The sequence below is a fragment of the Micropterus dolomieu genome, linkage group LG05 (genome assembly GCF_021292245.1).
Source record: "Micropterus dolomieu isolate WLL.071019.BEF.003 ecotype Adirondacks linkage group LG05, ASM2129224v1, whole genome shotgun sequence".
Classification (NCBI taxonomy): domain Eukaryota; kingdom Metazoa; phylum Chordata; class Actinopteri; order Centrarchiformes; family Centrarchidae; genus Micropterus; species Micropterus dolomieu.
The window spans coordinates 17,077,373-17,091,432 of NC_060154.1; the positions used below are offsets into that span (position 1 = coordinate 17,077,373).

Consider the following 14,060-nt stretch of genomic DNA (forward strand, 5'->3'; position numbering starts at 1 on the left):
TTTTATTGGACGAGACTGGAATGAGGAGAGCTCCTGATAGCGAAGGGTGGGTTCGTCCAGTGAAACATTAACTCATACAACAAGAACATGAAATATGTTTTATCAAATAGCCCGCAAAACAAACACATTCGAGATAGAGTGGGTGGAAATGGTGGTTTTGCAAGTTTCTTCACATTAACCAGGAACTGTTCACTGCTTACGTTACTGGTCGCCAGATTTTTAGATTCTAGTTTTGCTTTTGTTTACTAAAAACACAGAAACTTGCAGAGACTTTAATATGCTTGAGATAGGCAAGTCAACTCACATCATACAAGTTGCGTATTTTTGTCAATCTTTTGTTAGAAATCTGCAGTAAAACTCTCCTTGCCAGTGTACAAGGACACGTACAGGAACACCGTCAGACAAGGAGCCAAACAGCAACATTTTAATAGAAGAAAGAAACGATTCTGTTCATTACATCCATGTTCTTTTTTTTGTAAGACTTTCAGGTTTGTTTTTTTAGTTTTTTCTTGCACAAACATGTATGCAGTATATGAGTGTTGAACACAATGTACCCTCTAACTGTTAATGAACCCAAACATATTAATGTCACACAGTGTAACTTGGATGGTGTAGTGCCACCATTTGAGGTGAAGCCAACGTCTATTTCCTGTGGTTTACTTCCACCATTCATGGCCTCCCATCCACTATAGAAAAACCCTGCTGCCACAACTAGTTGTATAGACCAACCTGGAGGAAAAGAGGTCACACAACAGCTGTTTTGAGGGTGTTACTTTCTTACACAGCAGCCAAAAACTTGCATCACCTGCTTCCTGTTTGCGCATGCACATAGAGGTTACTCTTAATTCCCCAAGAACACAGTGAAAAATACATTTGGGGCCAACGAGCAAACTCATGACATCATCTAGTTGAACAGGAGGAACTGGAGCTGGGCAAGCTATTTACTCAGTAAAGCGAAACATCCCCGCCTTCACATCTCTCGACCCATAAAGGAGGTTCATGGTCACGTTTAAAGACCAGCAACATACAGATGCTACTAGAAGGTAAAGTTAGGGGAAAGCCAAGGAAGTATATCTCAATCTTATTAAATGATGTATACTTCCAAGTGAAAGTCACACTAGTCTAAGATGACTTATTTTACTCATTAAAATGATATCTTCCTTGCTGATTAGGCCCCTTAATGGGACTCATCAACAGCTTAGAGCTAAAAATCTACTTCAGATGTACTCAGAGGAGACATGGAGGCAGTCAGACCTTAAATCTTGTTCAAGGCAGACACCCAGAGAGCCAGGCATGCTGGAAGGCAAAGCAGTGATGCGTGGAGAAGTGGTATACTAACAGGTTGAGATGGGTGAGACCCAGAGTCCGTGGAGTGGGCTGTTATGCACCGGCAGACCTGCCAAGCACAATTAGCACCATGTGACCCAGTCAGAGAGTAAGAAAAGCAAGAATGTGACACTGAAGAACATCATTTAACACATCGAGGATTACGGAGTTTCATAATGCCGAGCCAGTTAACGTTAGCTGCCCAAGTATCTGAGCCAACGGTGGAGTGGGAGCACAAGAAGAAATACAAGACGAGACGATCACCGTCTTAACTGTAAATGTGAATAGTATTACTTGTATTAACCTCCATTCATATTAGAAGCAAAGTCTGAGCAGGGTAGTCCATTTCAAACAGCTTACTTCGGGTAAACAACAAGTTATCTTGGGCGCTAACGTTAGCTAGCAATCACCTGTTGAGCCTCAAAGTCTGCAGCCAGCAGCAAAGACAAAAAAGGCACATAAAGTAATCATGAAGGGAGGTTGTGCAACATTCAGATATGAAAACAAACATCGCTGATGTTGTTGCCTGTTCGTTTATATGAACTATCACTAAGCTACTTAAAGCTAACTGCTTACCCAACTAACCTTGTTTTTCAAATAGAAGCGGTTGTAGGCAGGCTAACGCGCTAGCACGAAGTGGCTAATTGTTAGCGAGCTCTAATGTTAAGAGTAACTGGGATTTAATTGCGGACCAGTTTCTGATACATTAATTGTCGAAGAAACTTTAGAAGTGGGTTCCCCTTCCTAACACACTGATTCAAACCCAACCCAACCACCATTACAATGAAACAGAGAGAAGTGGTTGGTTGGCTGTGGTTAGCATTTAGCTGCTAAGCTAGCGGTCAGGATGCCCGAAAAGTCCATTGAGAGAAACAACGCGAGTTATCCACCTGATCCCGCTTGAGACCATCGCTACAGTATTTTGCCTCTTACCGTTCCAACAAGACCCGGGTTTGTGTGAATCATCTGCATCCAAAAAGTAAACGTAGTCTGATAAACCAGTTCGGCCATTAAGATCAATAGCAACAAGTATCCCACATTCTTGGTTTTGTCCAGTTTTGTGTCCTACTCTCACTGGGAACAATCTCTGGCATACAAACGACGCATTCCACAGGCTGATTCTCGGCTGAATCCCCACAGGGCTCGGTTCAAATTAAAGGGACACTCGCTTGTTTTCTCACGCCTGCGATTGTGTGTGCATAGGAACAACACAAGTTTCAAAATGTAGGATTTGTAACTTTATCACTCCCAGCAGCCATGCTTGATGAATGGGGAATCGTCTCAGAGAGAAATCGAGAGACATATGTGTTTTTTGGCTTCTGGTTAATGTCTAAAAAACCAAAGCAGTGCAGTCTGAATCATCCTGGATGTGTCGTGCCCTGCCCCTGCCTTGTGAAATATGCCAGAACAACTTAGTTTAATAAGCACACTATTTAAAACAATCATACGTTATATCCCCCCCTTATGCCAGACTGCAGGATTTATAAATATTCTGGACATATTGTGACCTTTGTCTCCCATAGAACAGAAGGAGCAAGGACACTTATTAGGTTACAGCCATAAAATAATGAAGAGGTAGCACAGAATGACTAACTGCTCCTCTCCTTTGACTGCTGGAAACAGTCCTGGTCAAAGAAAATCAAATGCCACAAACATGGAGAACAGTTCAGTTTCCTTGTTCTTTGTTTTGAAACTGTATTTGGTGATGTGAAATTGTCCACCAACAGACCACATGGCTGAGGAGAAGACTGCTTCCGATTTACAGTAATTTCAACAGATGTGTGGCATTAAGTCCAGGTAGCTGATGGAGGAAATACCCTGTGGGGGTTTATAAGTATCACTTTTTAAACAACTTGTAGGTATTTTTGTGGCCCATGAAAGATCTATACTTCAACTACAGTATCCAGTTTAATTGCATCACAAGAAGGACACTTTAAATTTAATATATATTATAAAATTAAAAGACACACTTGAGATAAAGTTAGGAGCTGGCTCTGTGTGTATGCCTGTGTGTGTGTGTGTGTGTCTGTGTGTGTGTGTGGTAAATAACATGCAAGTAGTTGTGGAATATAACTACATACATGTGTTATAGACTAAACTACCCAATCTGACAATATATAAAAGATATTATATATGATCAAATATATGATACATACAAAATAGTTCATGTTGGCATAATGACATAATGACTTTTGGTATTTTAAGTACATTTAGATGCTCTTACTTGAGCAAAATTTTAAAGGCAGGACTTTTAATTGCAATGGAGTATTTTGTATTTCACAAAACTACAAATTTGTTGTGACATGCTTTTGTTGTGTGTTTCTTGTTTTATACGTCAGTGCAGCAAAGCAGCATGAAGACGCTTAAGTGAAATCATGGCTATTATTATATATGAATTCATAAAGGAAATTCTAATGGCTGTTACAAAACTATCATGTTAACTACCACTGATACTCAAATTAGCAAATCTCTAAAACCAATTTTCAATTAAATAATCAGGCATATCTTATAATAAAAAGGTATTACTTCTGCTATTTCAAACTACGATTACTGGTTCATGCAGTATGACTTCTTGGATCAGAGTCTTTCCACTGAACTCAGTTTTACATGTCTTTCATTAGGTATTGCAGGCTCATCAGCTGACATGCAGGCTGTACAGGAGTGGCATAAGAGCGGCAGAAAAAGGAGCTGCAGGGTGTTGACATGTCCAGAACAGGTCTACTCCATGAACGGAAGCACATAGCTGTGGTTGCCTCCAGACAAAGATATTCTCATTGTAAGAGTTCATCCGACACACAAAAGACACAGGAAATGTGAAGAATACTTCAAGACAGAGTTAAGGCGTGCCGTAGATTCACATAAACAACTGTCATAAGATGGTGCTAATAAATCAGATAACACATCTAAACAAGTGAGCTAGTGAGCTCAGTTGTGTAAAACTACAGTAAAAGGTCTACAGTAATCATGCCGTGTGAAACAAAGTGCAGAAAGAACTGCAGACTATGTGTAGTGTGTTTTAGTATGCAGTGCTTCAGAAGTTTAAACACTTGTTTGAGGAGGAAATGAAGAGGAACACGATATTCTTTCAGCAGAAAGGTGCAAAAGAAAAGCCACAGTCAATGTGACAAACTCCTGTTACAGTCATTAACACTTTCTGGGTTATTACATAGTTAATGTATGTTAGACAATGTTAAGACTTCCTATGTTAAGTGCTGCACTTTTAAGGCTATAATCTGCCACATAACAAAAGTATCAACAAGAAGTCAGAAATAGTCGCACATATGATCTATTACAGCTTCTGGCTTCGGTATGTGTGATTATGTGTGTCTGTGTGGCTCTGTCGGTTTGTCTGTGTGCTTGAGTGCTCCAACAAGTGGGTGAGCGGGCATGCGGGCAGTAGCATGGGCAGAAATAGATGTGAGTTTGCTTGTGAGCTGAGCACCTGTGCATGTGTGCGTCAGGCTGTGTGTGGGTGCGTGTACACTTGTGGCTGTGGTGCTACTCACTCATGCACTGCAGGCCATGCTTTTTCTGCAGCGTCTTGCCGCACAATGAGCAGGTGGCACAGCTGGAAAAAGAGCCTGGCACCAAATCATGCCTGTTGCTGCTCCCGCTGTTGCACACTTTCTCTTTTGTCTCCCTCTCCTTCCCCTTCTCTTTCTGCTGCTCTTTTTCTCGGTTCTTACCCTGCAGAGCAACAAGAAAAGCAGACACAGAGAGAGGTTTTTATATGCAAATTTGTATGTTCTCTTTCACTGTGGTACATACTGCATGGGATGACAGTGCATAACCATGTCAGAGGAAGGATGTGTAACAGAGTTCGTGTAGGTAGATCAGTGACTTGTGTGAACTGTTTACACCTCAGGATTTTGTCTTTGTAGGAAATACACAACAAGAGCAGAGACTGAAATCACTCTTCTGCATTTGAGGTAAAAATGTGTTTTTATGCTAATTAGGTTGTATATGCCATTGCAGTTCAGGTAGCATGGTGTTTTACACTTTGAGTTCCAAGTGGCATCATGCACCAGGTGTCTATGGTATGGGTTTACCTTGTCTTTATTAAAAGAGCCAGTCACCCTGTTCCTCAGGGAGCTGAGAGTCCTCTTCACCTTGGCGCCTTTCTCTACCTTCTCTGTACGATCCTCCTCTTCCTCATTCCTGAAACCAATTATTATTGAGCACATAATTATGTGGAAATATTTATTTTCATCCAAAATGTCCACAGTTGTGAACATTTCTGCCACTTTAGTAATAAGGGATCAGTTAGGAGGACAATACTTACTCAATAGAGAGGAACTCGTACCAAGTGACATTTCCTGAAACTTTAGAGTCTGATCTGTTGTTCCTCTGCTTCGCTCTGTGGAGGAACAACATGATGATCAATGCGGAGAGAGACTCAGTTTAAATGGGAAAAATGGCCCAAATATTAACCACAAAAGTGACTTTTATCACAGCATGACTGTGCTGTATTGAGAAAAATCTGAGAGTATAACATGATTTAGCCAGCAGTGCACTTTCAAGAGATGTGTTTCATTGGCAGGTGAGGTCAAAGTCAACTTGGGATTTTGTGAAATAAAAAAAATACCCCCTGGTGTTCCACTGATCCTGTCTAAGGATAATGGCATAGTGTATCAGTGCACTTACAGGCGCATGCAAATACACGTGCCAAAAACATGCATGTGCATACATGTATACACACACCCATACAGTGCAGTGCTCCCCCATAGTCACAGTCTGGCTCTGCTGCTGCTCTGAAGACTGGCATGGCATTTGAGCAGAGGTAGGAGCAAGCAGACCTCACTCTCCTGTTTACTTACCCATGGTACAGCTTTAGCTCCTGCAGAACTTTCTGTACCATCAGCCTAAGACAAACAAGACACTGAGGCTGAGAGGGGGGGCTGCGAGAGGAGAGGAGAACAAAGGAGAGGAGAGGAGAGGAGAGGAGGGCAAGACTGCTGGGAGTTGGGTGTCAGACTGCGATTTAGAGATGAAGCCTCCCTTGTCTGCTGCGTCCACACAATTGCCTGAGCACACATATACTACACACACACACACACACACATACACACACACTGGGCCATCTAAGGAGCTGGGTGAGAGGACTGTGGGAGGAGGAGGTTGTAGACATATGACATGGAGCAGAAATGTCAGGAGGGAAAGCCCCCTTGTTACGTGGGAGTCGATCGCTGTACCAGACTATAAGAGTTTAGAACTACAGAACAGTATGTAAACCTTTGTACTGAACTATTCAAAAGCTGAGGTTATAATTTACAGTTCATACAAGTGATCAACAGTTGCCTCCTGTGAATCAAACCAGAGGAGTATCTTTTCTGGGTTTGTTTTTTTCTTTCAAGCATCATTAAACCTAAGCTGGCAGGCAGTCAGACTGAAGCAGCTTCTGGAAAGGAAATAGATATTCCACCACACATTGCAAGTCATAAAGGGGTGTGTAGCCTAACTCAAGTTGCATATGTAATTGATGACGGTGAAGACTTACATATGGCTCTGTCCTTCAGAAGAATGTAGGTTTTCTTCAGGGTCGAACTCCTCTGCTGCAGAAGAGAAAGATATAAAGGTCAAGTATGTTGAGAACAGCTGCCTGAGTGTAAAACACATAAACTAACATCTACTCTACATGTACAAACACTCAGCCCCACCTCCTGCAGCCCTTGCGGCCTGTTTGGATGTCTGTACAACACGAGAAATGTGTGCAGCACGGGAACATTCGTCTGTGGCGAGGATCTCTGAGCGGGAATACAGGTGCCTGCCAGGAACACCACCGGCCTGAAAGCATGGAAGAATAAACACACATACATACAGCTGAAATACTTGTGATAATTTTACTTACAGGGTCCTTCATTTGTATTTTTATTTTTGGTTAGTTAGTTGGGTTTTTTTTGTGGTTTGTCACAATATTGCAAATTAGGCAGATTTAAAGACTCAGTGTTTTGTTCTTTAGTGTCAAATATCCAAGTTGTGGTCAACCATCAACCTTAAACTAAAGGATAAACCTGGTGATATTCTAAAGTTTTCTTTTTGTCAGAAAATGCCATGAAAAGAAAGACAACAACAATGACTTAAACTTTATTATCTGTTTAGCCAAAGCCTGAGATATTTTTTTTACAGAGCTTTATTGTTGTCCTAAAAACATCAAAAACACAAATGATGTGTTCCTTTATTACCATGAACACACAGACTATAGTTTATACAACTCACCCACATACAACAACTTCCTGCTGCTGTAAATACTCACTAGAGCACTAAATGTGTATTAATCCACAGCTGAAAATAGTCCCTAATATATGTACTACTTACTCCTGTTTGAGTAACATTTGCTAAAAAAAACTACAGTTCCCAGCTGTTATAGGAAATTACTTAGCCTTTAAAAAAATGGGTTGTTGCCAATAATATGTACAATGTGTCACTGTTGTTTTATTACCATGCTAGTGACCCTGGCTCTTGGACAGGGGACCATCAGCCTTGGGCCATCTGTCTCCTCTCCGGGACATGCTGTGTATCTGATAGACTGTCTCTCCTCATCGTCCTCTCTCTCTCCATCGCTGTCCATGGCCATGGTATCCAGACTCAGTCTGGCAGCATAGCACAGCAACAAACACACACACACGCGCGCACACACAAACACACACACACACGCACAGTAGAGAGTTAACCAGGCAGTGAAATGTATCTATTAACCAAACAAAACTCTTGAGCGAGACACCCTATGCTCTGTGTTTATTTTGGGGTTGTTTTTGGGTTTAGTTCTTCAGGAGGTATTTTAATGCACTTGTTCATGTTCTCACACATAACCCAAAGCAACCTTGACTGCAGTATTTAAGGAGCTGTGAACAACCAACTAAACCACCAGAAACTCAGCTCAGTTAAATAGCACATTTTAGTGTTTGAGAGTGACAATGTTGAGTGATGCTGAAGCAAAAAGTTGAATTTCATTTATTAGGTAGAAACATATGAAAGACTTTAGATATGACTCATGTGACTAGTGCAGTTTGGGTATTATTATTTTTGTTGGCATGAGCTTGCTCCCCCCATCCATCTTACCTCCTTCCCAGGTTAATGGGGGACACAGGGACACCCCAGCTGTGCCTCCGTGACGTCGACATGGATCTGACCAGAATAGGAAAGCTATCATGGTCTGAATCGGCATCTAAATCCATACTGGGATGCTCCAGTACTTCCTCTGATTCTGTTATTCCTTTTGCTGTTTCCATTGATCCCAACAGTCCATTCAGATTAATTGTCAAGCTAAGCCCTACTGCAGGGCCTGAAAGGTCACCTCTGTCAATGATACAACCTGGCAATAATTTGGGACTAAGCTGAGTGACCACAAAGTTGTGATGAGGTTCCTCTGCAGGGTGTATATAGTAGGGGTGAGATGGTGCATTGGCATAAGGGAAGTGTGTGGTCAAAGAAGTCTGGGCAGGTTGGCTGATGGCAGGACTGTCTGTGTTTAGGGACACCTGCAGCAGGGTTTTGCTCTCTGGGACTGTGGTTACTGGGAATGCAGTAGACTGTGAAGCCGGTATCCCTTCCTCCAGGTCCTTAAAGTACTCAGAGTCTCTGAGAGAGGAGCTGAGGCCCAGCAGATCCTCCACACTGTTGCTCACCTCCACACAGGGACAGTCGTAGTCACTGACTACAGAACACGTATCCTGCAACTCAGCAAGGAGGCAAAAAGGATTTGAATTAAAAAGAGAGGTGAAAGAGGAGAAAAGGGATAAACATGGTGAACAGAGGGAAAATAAACAAGATATTGTGAACATCAGCTGAAATCCAAAATTTAAGTAACTCAAAACTAAGAGTTTACAGCCATGCTAGCGGCTCTGTGAGGCTGTTCTTAGGCACAGCACGTTTTTGGGCTTAATGCTGACATCTGCATGCTCACAATGACAATGCTAACATGCTAATCCTTAGCAGGTATAATGTTTACCATGTGTGCCATCTTATTTAAGAAGGTTAGTATGCTAACCTTTGCTATTTAGCACTAAACACAAAGTACAGCTGAGGCTGATGGGAATGTCATTAGTTTTGCAGTTGGTCACCAACTGAAATATTGGACTAAAGCGAAATTTGACCTTATGATGAAAGGTCAAAGGATCAAAGTTGTTACAATTCATCCTCTGGGGATATGAATATCTGAACACATTTTTACAGCAATTCATCCAATAACTTTCATATAAAAAAGTGTTTATCTCATGGTAGAGCTACGTGAAACGTCACTAGATCACCAATGTCATTAGGCTTCATTGTCTAGGAACGATGAATGTCTATACAAAATAAAAATTAAATCCATCCAATAGTTGGTGAGACATTTTAGTCTGGACCAAACTGGTGGACCAACCAACTGACAGACATTGCCATCCATAGATGCCACTAGCATGACTAAAAAAGGAAGGAGAAACAATTGAAAATATAAATGCTCCAAATCAAGATTATCAAGCTTTACCTGGTCTTCAGTGGTGATGCCAAAGAAGACATCCTCAGCGATAGAGGCAGGAGATAGTGAGGAGGAAGATCCTGTCCCGCTGGGAGCATGAGGCTGGACACTGAGTTGGGCACTGGGAGGCCCACAGGACTCACTACATGGCTTGCACTCTGATGCTGAAAAATAATGGATGTGATGTTTGTGAGCTGCTAACATTGGGCAGACGTAGCTGATTTCAACAGCTGCGCAACACTTGTGTAATCAATTGATTGAGTCATTTTGGAAGAAAAGCTCAGTTACAGCCCCTTCTCCAGCCTTTTACTGAAAGCTCTTTTACATTTTCATTGCATAAATAGATTCCTTGATTCAGAAGATGCCCCAAACCACTGTCACCACTGCAAACTGCTTGGTGAGCCAGCATTAGCTTCCATGCCAGTGTTTGAGAGCTGGAGATTATTACCTCACTGAGCTTGCAGAGGCCTGGGCTTGCTTGTGGTAAATACTATAATATACTACAGTGAGTAAATGCTATATGAAGGAAATGTACAGTACATTGGTGTCACATATTTGAGGTAAAAAGTGTGAAATAGTATAATTTATTACATTTTACAGTGACTTATGGTGTCAAAAGTGGTGTGAAAAGTCTGTTAAGGCGTCTGAGTATGTCATGTTCACTGTTAGGGTTTCAGCCACACCATGCCCTTCTTAGGAGGGGAGAGCGACAGCTAGGACAGGTTACATAAGCCTCATTTCATAAGGGATGCCTCCGGTGAGTCCGAACCTTAGCCTAAGCCAGCCTGGCTCCACAGGGGCAGACTCAATTCTCCTCGATTAGATTTGCCGTGTTTCTGTCCCTGTTAAGGTTAATTTTCTGATTTAACGTGACCAGGGTAAAAAGGTATTCTGCAAAGCAGCTGCCGCTCATGCTATATGTGTTATTACATCTGTGATTTCAGGATTGAAGGTATGGTGAAAGATGTTGTGAATGGAGACTCTCTGGACTTTAAAGCAGAAACATAAACATGGTAGGAGTAGGAATGGTAGGAATCTGAAGTTTGTCCTTTAAAGCTGCACTAATTCGACCATGTGATGCAGCATAACAAGCTTTAAACTGATATATAATGTTGTTATGGTTACGTAACACGTTAGAAAAAAAATATTCCACATTTAAACTTCCAAAAGACACAGAGCAACATTAGCATTCATTTGGAGTCTTGTTTCTGTCTATTTGATGAATGCAAGTTAAAAAATAATCTCCTTTTAGCTCTGCTTTTGGTCTCTACCAACTCCTGAGGGAAATAGCTGCTAAATGCTCCACTATGTTCACCGGCTAGTCACTAACTGTGTCTGTCCGCTGGTTGGGTGTTGAGCAGGTAGTGAATAATGGGTTCAACATTTCTTTGCTAAAAATAAATAAAGAAGCTGCCAGCAGCTGCTGGAAACTTGGTGGATGACAGTGTTGAGACTGAACAGCAAATTGGTTAACCCTTTTCACATTACACAGTCAGTTTATGCATTGCTAATGTAAAAAGAAGAAAATATATTATAACATCTATTATGCTAACCACGGTCTGTTGGTTAACGAATGCTCATGTTGCTGCCACAACCTCTAAACCATTGAACATTATCATCACACTCACTGTGATATGAAAAGCTCAGCTGGTCATCGCTGGCATCTAGAAGGCATCAACAGAGCTGCGTTTTTATTTATGAGGCCTTGCTGTCTATGTTGCCATGTGCTATCTGTGACACCTGACATCCCAAGACAGATTAGCTTTTTCAGATTATTTTGCGTGGCTCGCTTTTCTTGTTGTGATCTTACAGTATATCTGCAGGAGAGAGCAGGAGAGCTCACGTGGATGCTGTGGGGTGAGATAAAATGCAGACAGGCCACACTCTGAGCCCTGCACCGTGTTCTGCTATAAACCAGCGGCATCCCCTCTTCAGTGCGACAGCCAGAGATGCTCTCACATAAACACCCGGACAGACACTGTAGATCTCTTTTCTATATTACTAAATCACTGGCTGAGGCTGCAGGGGGATGGCAGTGTCCCCGCTGGAGGGAGAATTTGTTTGTGTCCAAATCCCACTCGTGTTAAGTGTAAACTTAGACACTGCAGCGGCTGCTTGTCTTGTAGTGCCGCTGTAGCCTTTTATGGTTGGCCTCTCATATCTGCTAATACATCACACAGGGATGAAACATCAGTGTGTGTGTGTGTGTGTGTGTGTGTGTGTGTGTGTGTGTGACTTTGTGTGTGAGCACGTGCTCAGGTGTGTGCATCTTCATAATCGTTTTGGCACTGTCATAGTCAGCTGCTTTCCCGACAGTTTGGCTCCAACAAAGGGTGGTCTGCTACTAACACAAATGACTATTACCCAGCCATAAATTACATTAACACCTTGCCTAAAACTCTTTTTAAATTATTACACTTAATATTGACTCGATGTAATGCTTTATGTACTTTATACTTGTATTTATCTGTTTAATATTGTTCCTCTTTTCCTTTCATTGTAATTCCACTGCTGAAACTTATGTCTACTTTGTACACATGACACACAGCATGTTTCTCCTTTTTTGTTGCTCTTCCCAAGGTTTCTCAAGTTTTTTCCTTGTTAAATGTTTTTTGTGGACTTTTTAATTATTTAATATTTTTAAAAAGTACATCAATTCCAACAAAGTAAACACAATTTTAAATCTTTAAAGATGGTTCTCTATGATAAAGTATGTTTATACAGAATTCTTTATAGCATTGTATAACATTATGCAGAATGTACATAACAAATATGTGTGCCACAGTGTGTAACTCGGTGAAAAAGAAGACATTTGAGCAAATGTGACAAGAAGGAAATGAGGGCACATGTTAACCACGAAACTGACTGTACATACATTGCAAAGCTTCATGACAATCACAAGAGGAACTCAGGCATCATATGATATGGTCAGATGAATTATTACAATGCACACAGATTTAGAAAAGGTATACTTGTCTACAGATGCGTTTTCAACAGAGACACTGGTACAATAAACACCTTTGCAAGTACACACACACACACACACACACACACACACACACACACACACACACACACACACTGACAGAGGCCATATTCTACCCAGTTACAGATAACATAGAGGCCAAGATAAAAATGACACTTTCAATACAAAGTGTTTGGTTTAAGGTCACTCTGACCCTTCAGTACATGATTCCCGGACTGGTGTACAAGTGTGAGGTTTTCATCTGTGTATGTGTGTGTGTTTCTGACAGATGCTGTGTGGAGGTGAAAACAGAACACAGAGTCTGTTAGATGTGAGGTCGGAGCACACATCAAAACACCTGTCATCTCACAGACCCTCTTTGATCAGAAATTTCTCTGACTGCTGTTTTAAAAGCAGCGAGCCACACAGACACTAGGTCTGTAGTGTGTCTAAAGCTCCACTTGTCAGTCCGTTCCTAAGTTAATGGATTTAATTAAACTGTAAAATCCCATCAATGCTGCACCAGACATCTTTTAAAACACCCTTCATTAAGGCTGTTAACTCTACAGCTTACAGTGTCAGCACTGTGAGTGCCATCACACAAAATTATGATTTTACAATGAATAATGAGAGGTTAGTTTTTAATTAAAGATGCATGGTGAAATTGTGCATTCTCACAGCTAGAAGTGACTCACTGAGCTCTGCACAAAACTCATCTGACTGACTGCAACCGTTACACACCACAAACCCCAGTCAGGTCAAAATGGTAAACAACAGTGAACCCCTCCTCCTCCTAAGGTCACATCCTGCCCACAACCTCTATTGGACCCCTAGGGACAATACCCCCTCTTCTCTGTGTATCCAACAAACCACCTGAAGTATAATCTAAATGTAAAACCAGATTCCCACTGTACCTCTCTTGAAGGACCATCTCTTCATCCAGAGTTTGGAGAAGGATGGCCAGGAGTGGTTAAGAGGAGAGTCCGCCATAGGAGCAGCGCAGTGGGGAGGCCAGCTGGAACTGGAACTCGCTCTCACTGGAGCTCTGGCACCCAGTGAGAGGAAGAGAGGGACAGGGGGGTGGGCGTTGAGAAAGAGCGAGAGACTGAGTGAGAGAGAGAGAGAGAGAGAGAGAGAGAGAGAGAGAGAGAGAGCATCCAAGGCAAGGAACATGGAGCTGCTGGTTGGGGATTATCTCCGCAAACAGAGAAAAAGAGCGGGGGGGCAAAAAAGGAGGAAAGGTGACAGTAGAGAGGGAGGGTAGGAAGAGAAAAGGAGGCATGGATGTTTTTTGCTTCTTCTAGTTTCTGATAA

At 41.8% G+C, this 14,060-nt stretch overlaps 1 protein-coding gene and 1 long non-coding RNA gene across 2 annotated transcripts in view; one reads left to right on the plus strand and one right to left on the minus strand.

Moving 5' to 3' along the window:
- The window catches only part of arhgef18b (rho/rac guanine nucleotide exchange factor (GEF) 18b), a 47,105-nt gene extending 33,313 nt beyond the window's left edge, over positions 1-13,792 (minus strand). Inside the window, exons 1-9 of the mRNA XM_046049504.1 lie at positions 13,661-13,792; positions 9,791-9,945; positions 8,386-8,996; positions 7,766-7,916; positions 6,984-7,110; positions 6,824-6,878; positions 5,609-5,683; positions 5,376-5,484; positions 4,833-5,013 (exon numbers count right to left, since the gene is read on the minus strand). Coding sequence (XP_045905460.1) covers positions 4,833-5,013; positions 5,376-5,484; positions 5,609-5,683; positions 6,824-6,878; positions 6,984-7,110; positions 7,766-7,916; positions 8,386-8,996; positions 9,791-9,945; positions 13,661-13,736 — 1,540 coding nt within the window. The 5' untranslated portion in view covers positions 13,737-13,792. The remainder of the gene's footprint in view (positions 1-4,832; positions 5,014-5,375; positions 5,485-5,608; positions 5,684-6,823; positions 6,879-6,983; positions 7,111-7,765; positions 7,917-8,385; positions 8,997-9,790; positions 9,946-13,660) is intronic.
- Positions 1,482-4,234, plus strand: LOC123971010. The gene is made up of 2 exons (XR_006825112.1): positions 1,482-1,600; positions 3,948-4,234. It is a non-coding gene; the product is annotated as an uncharacterized LOC123971010 (long non-coding RNA).
- Positions 13,793-14,060: the final 268 nt, after the last annotated feature.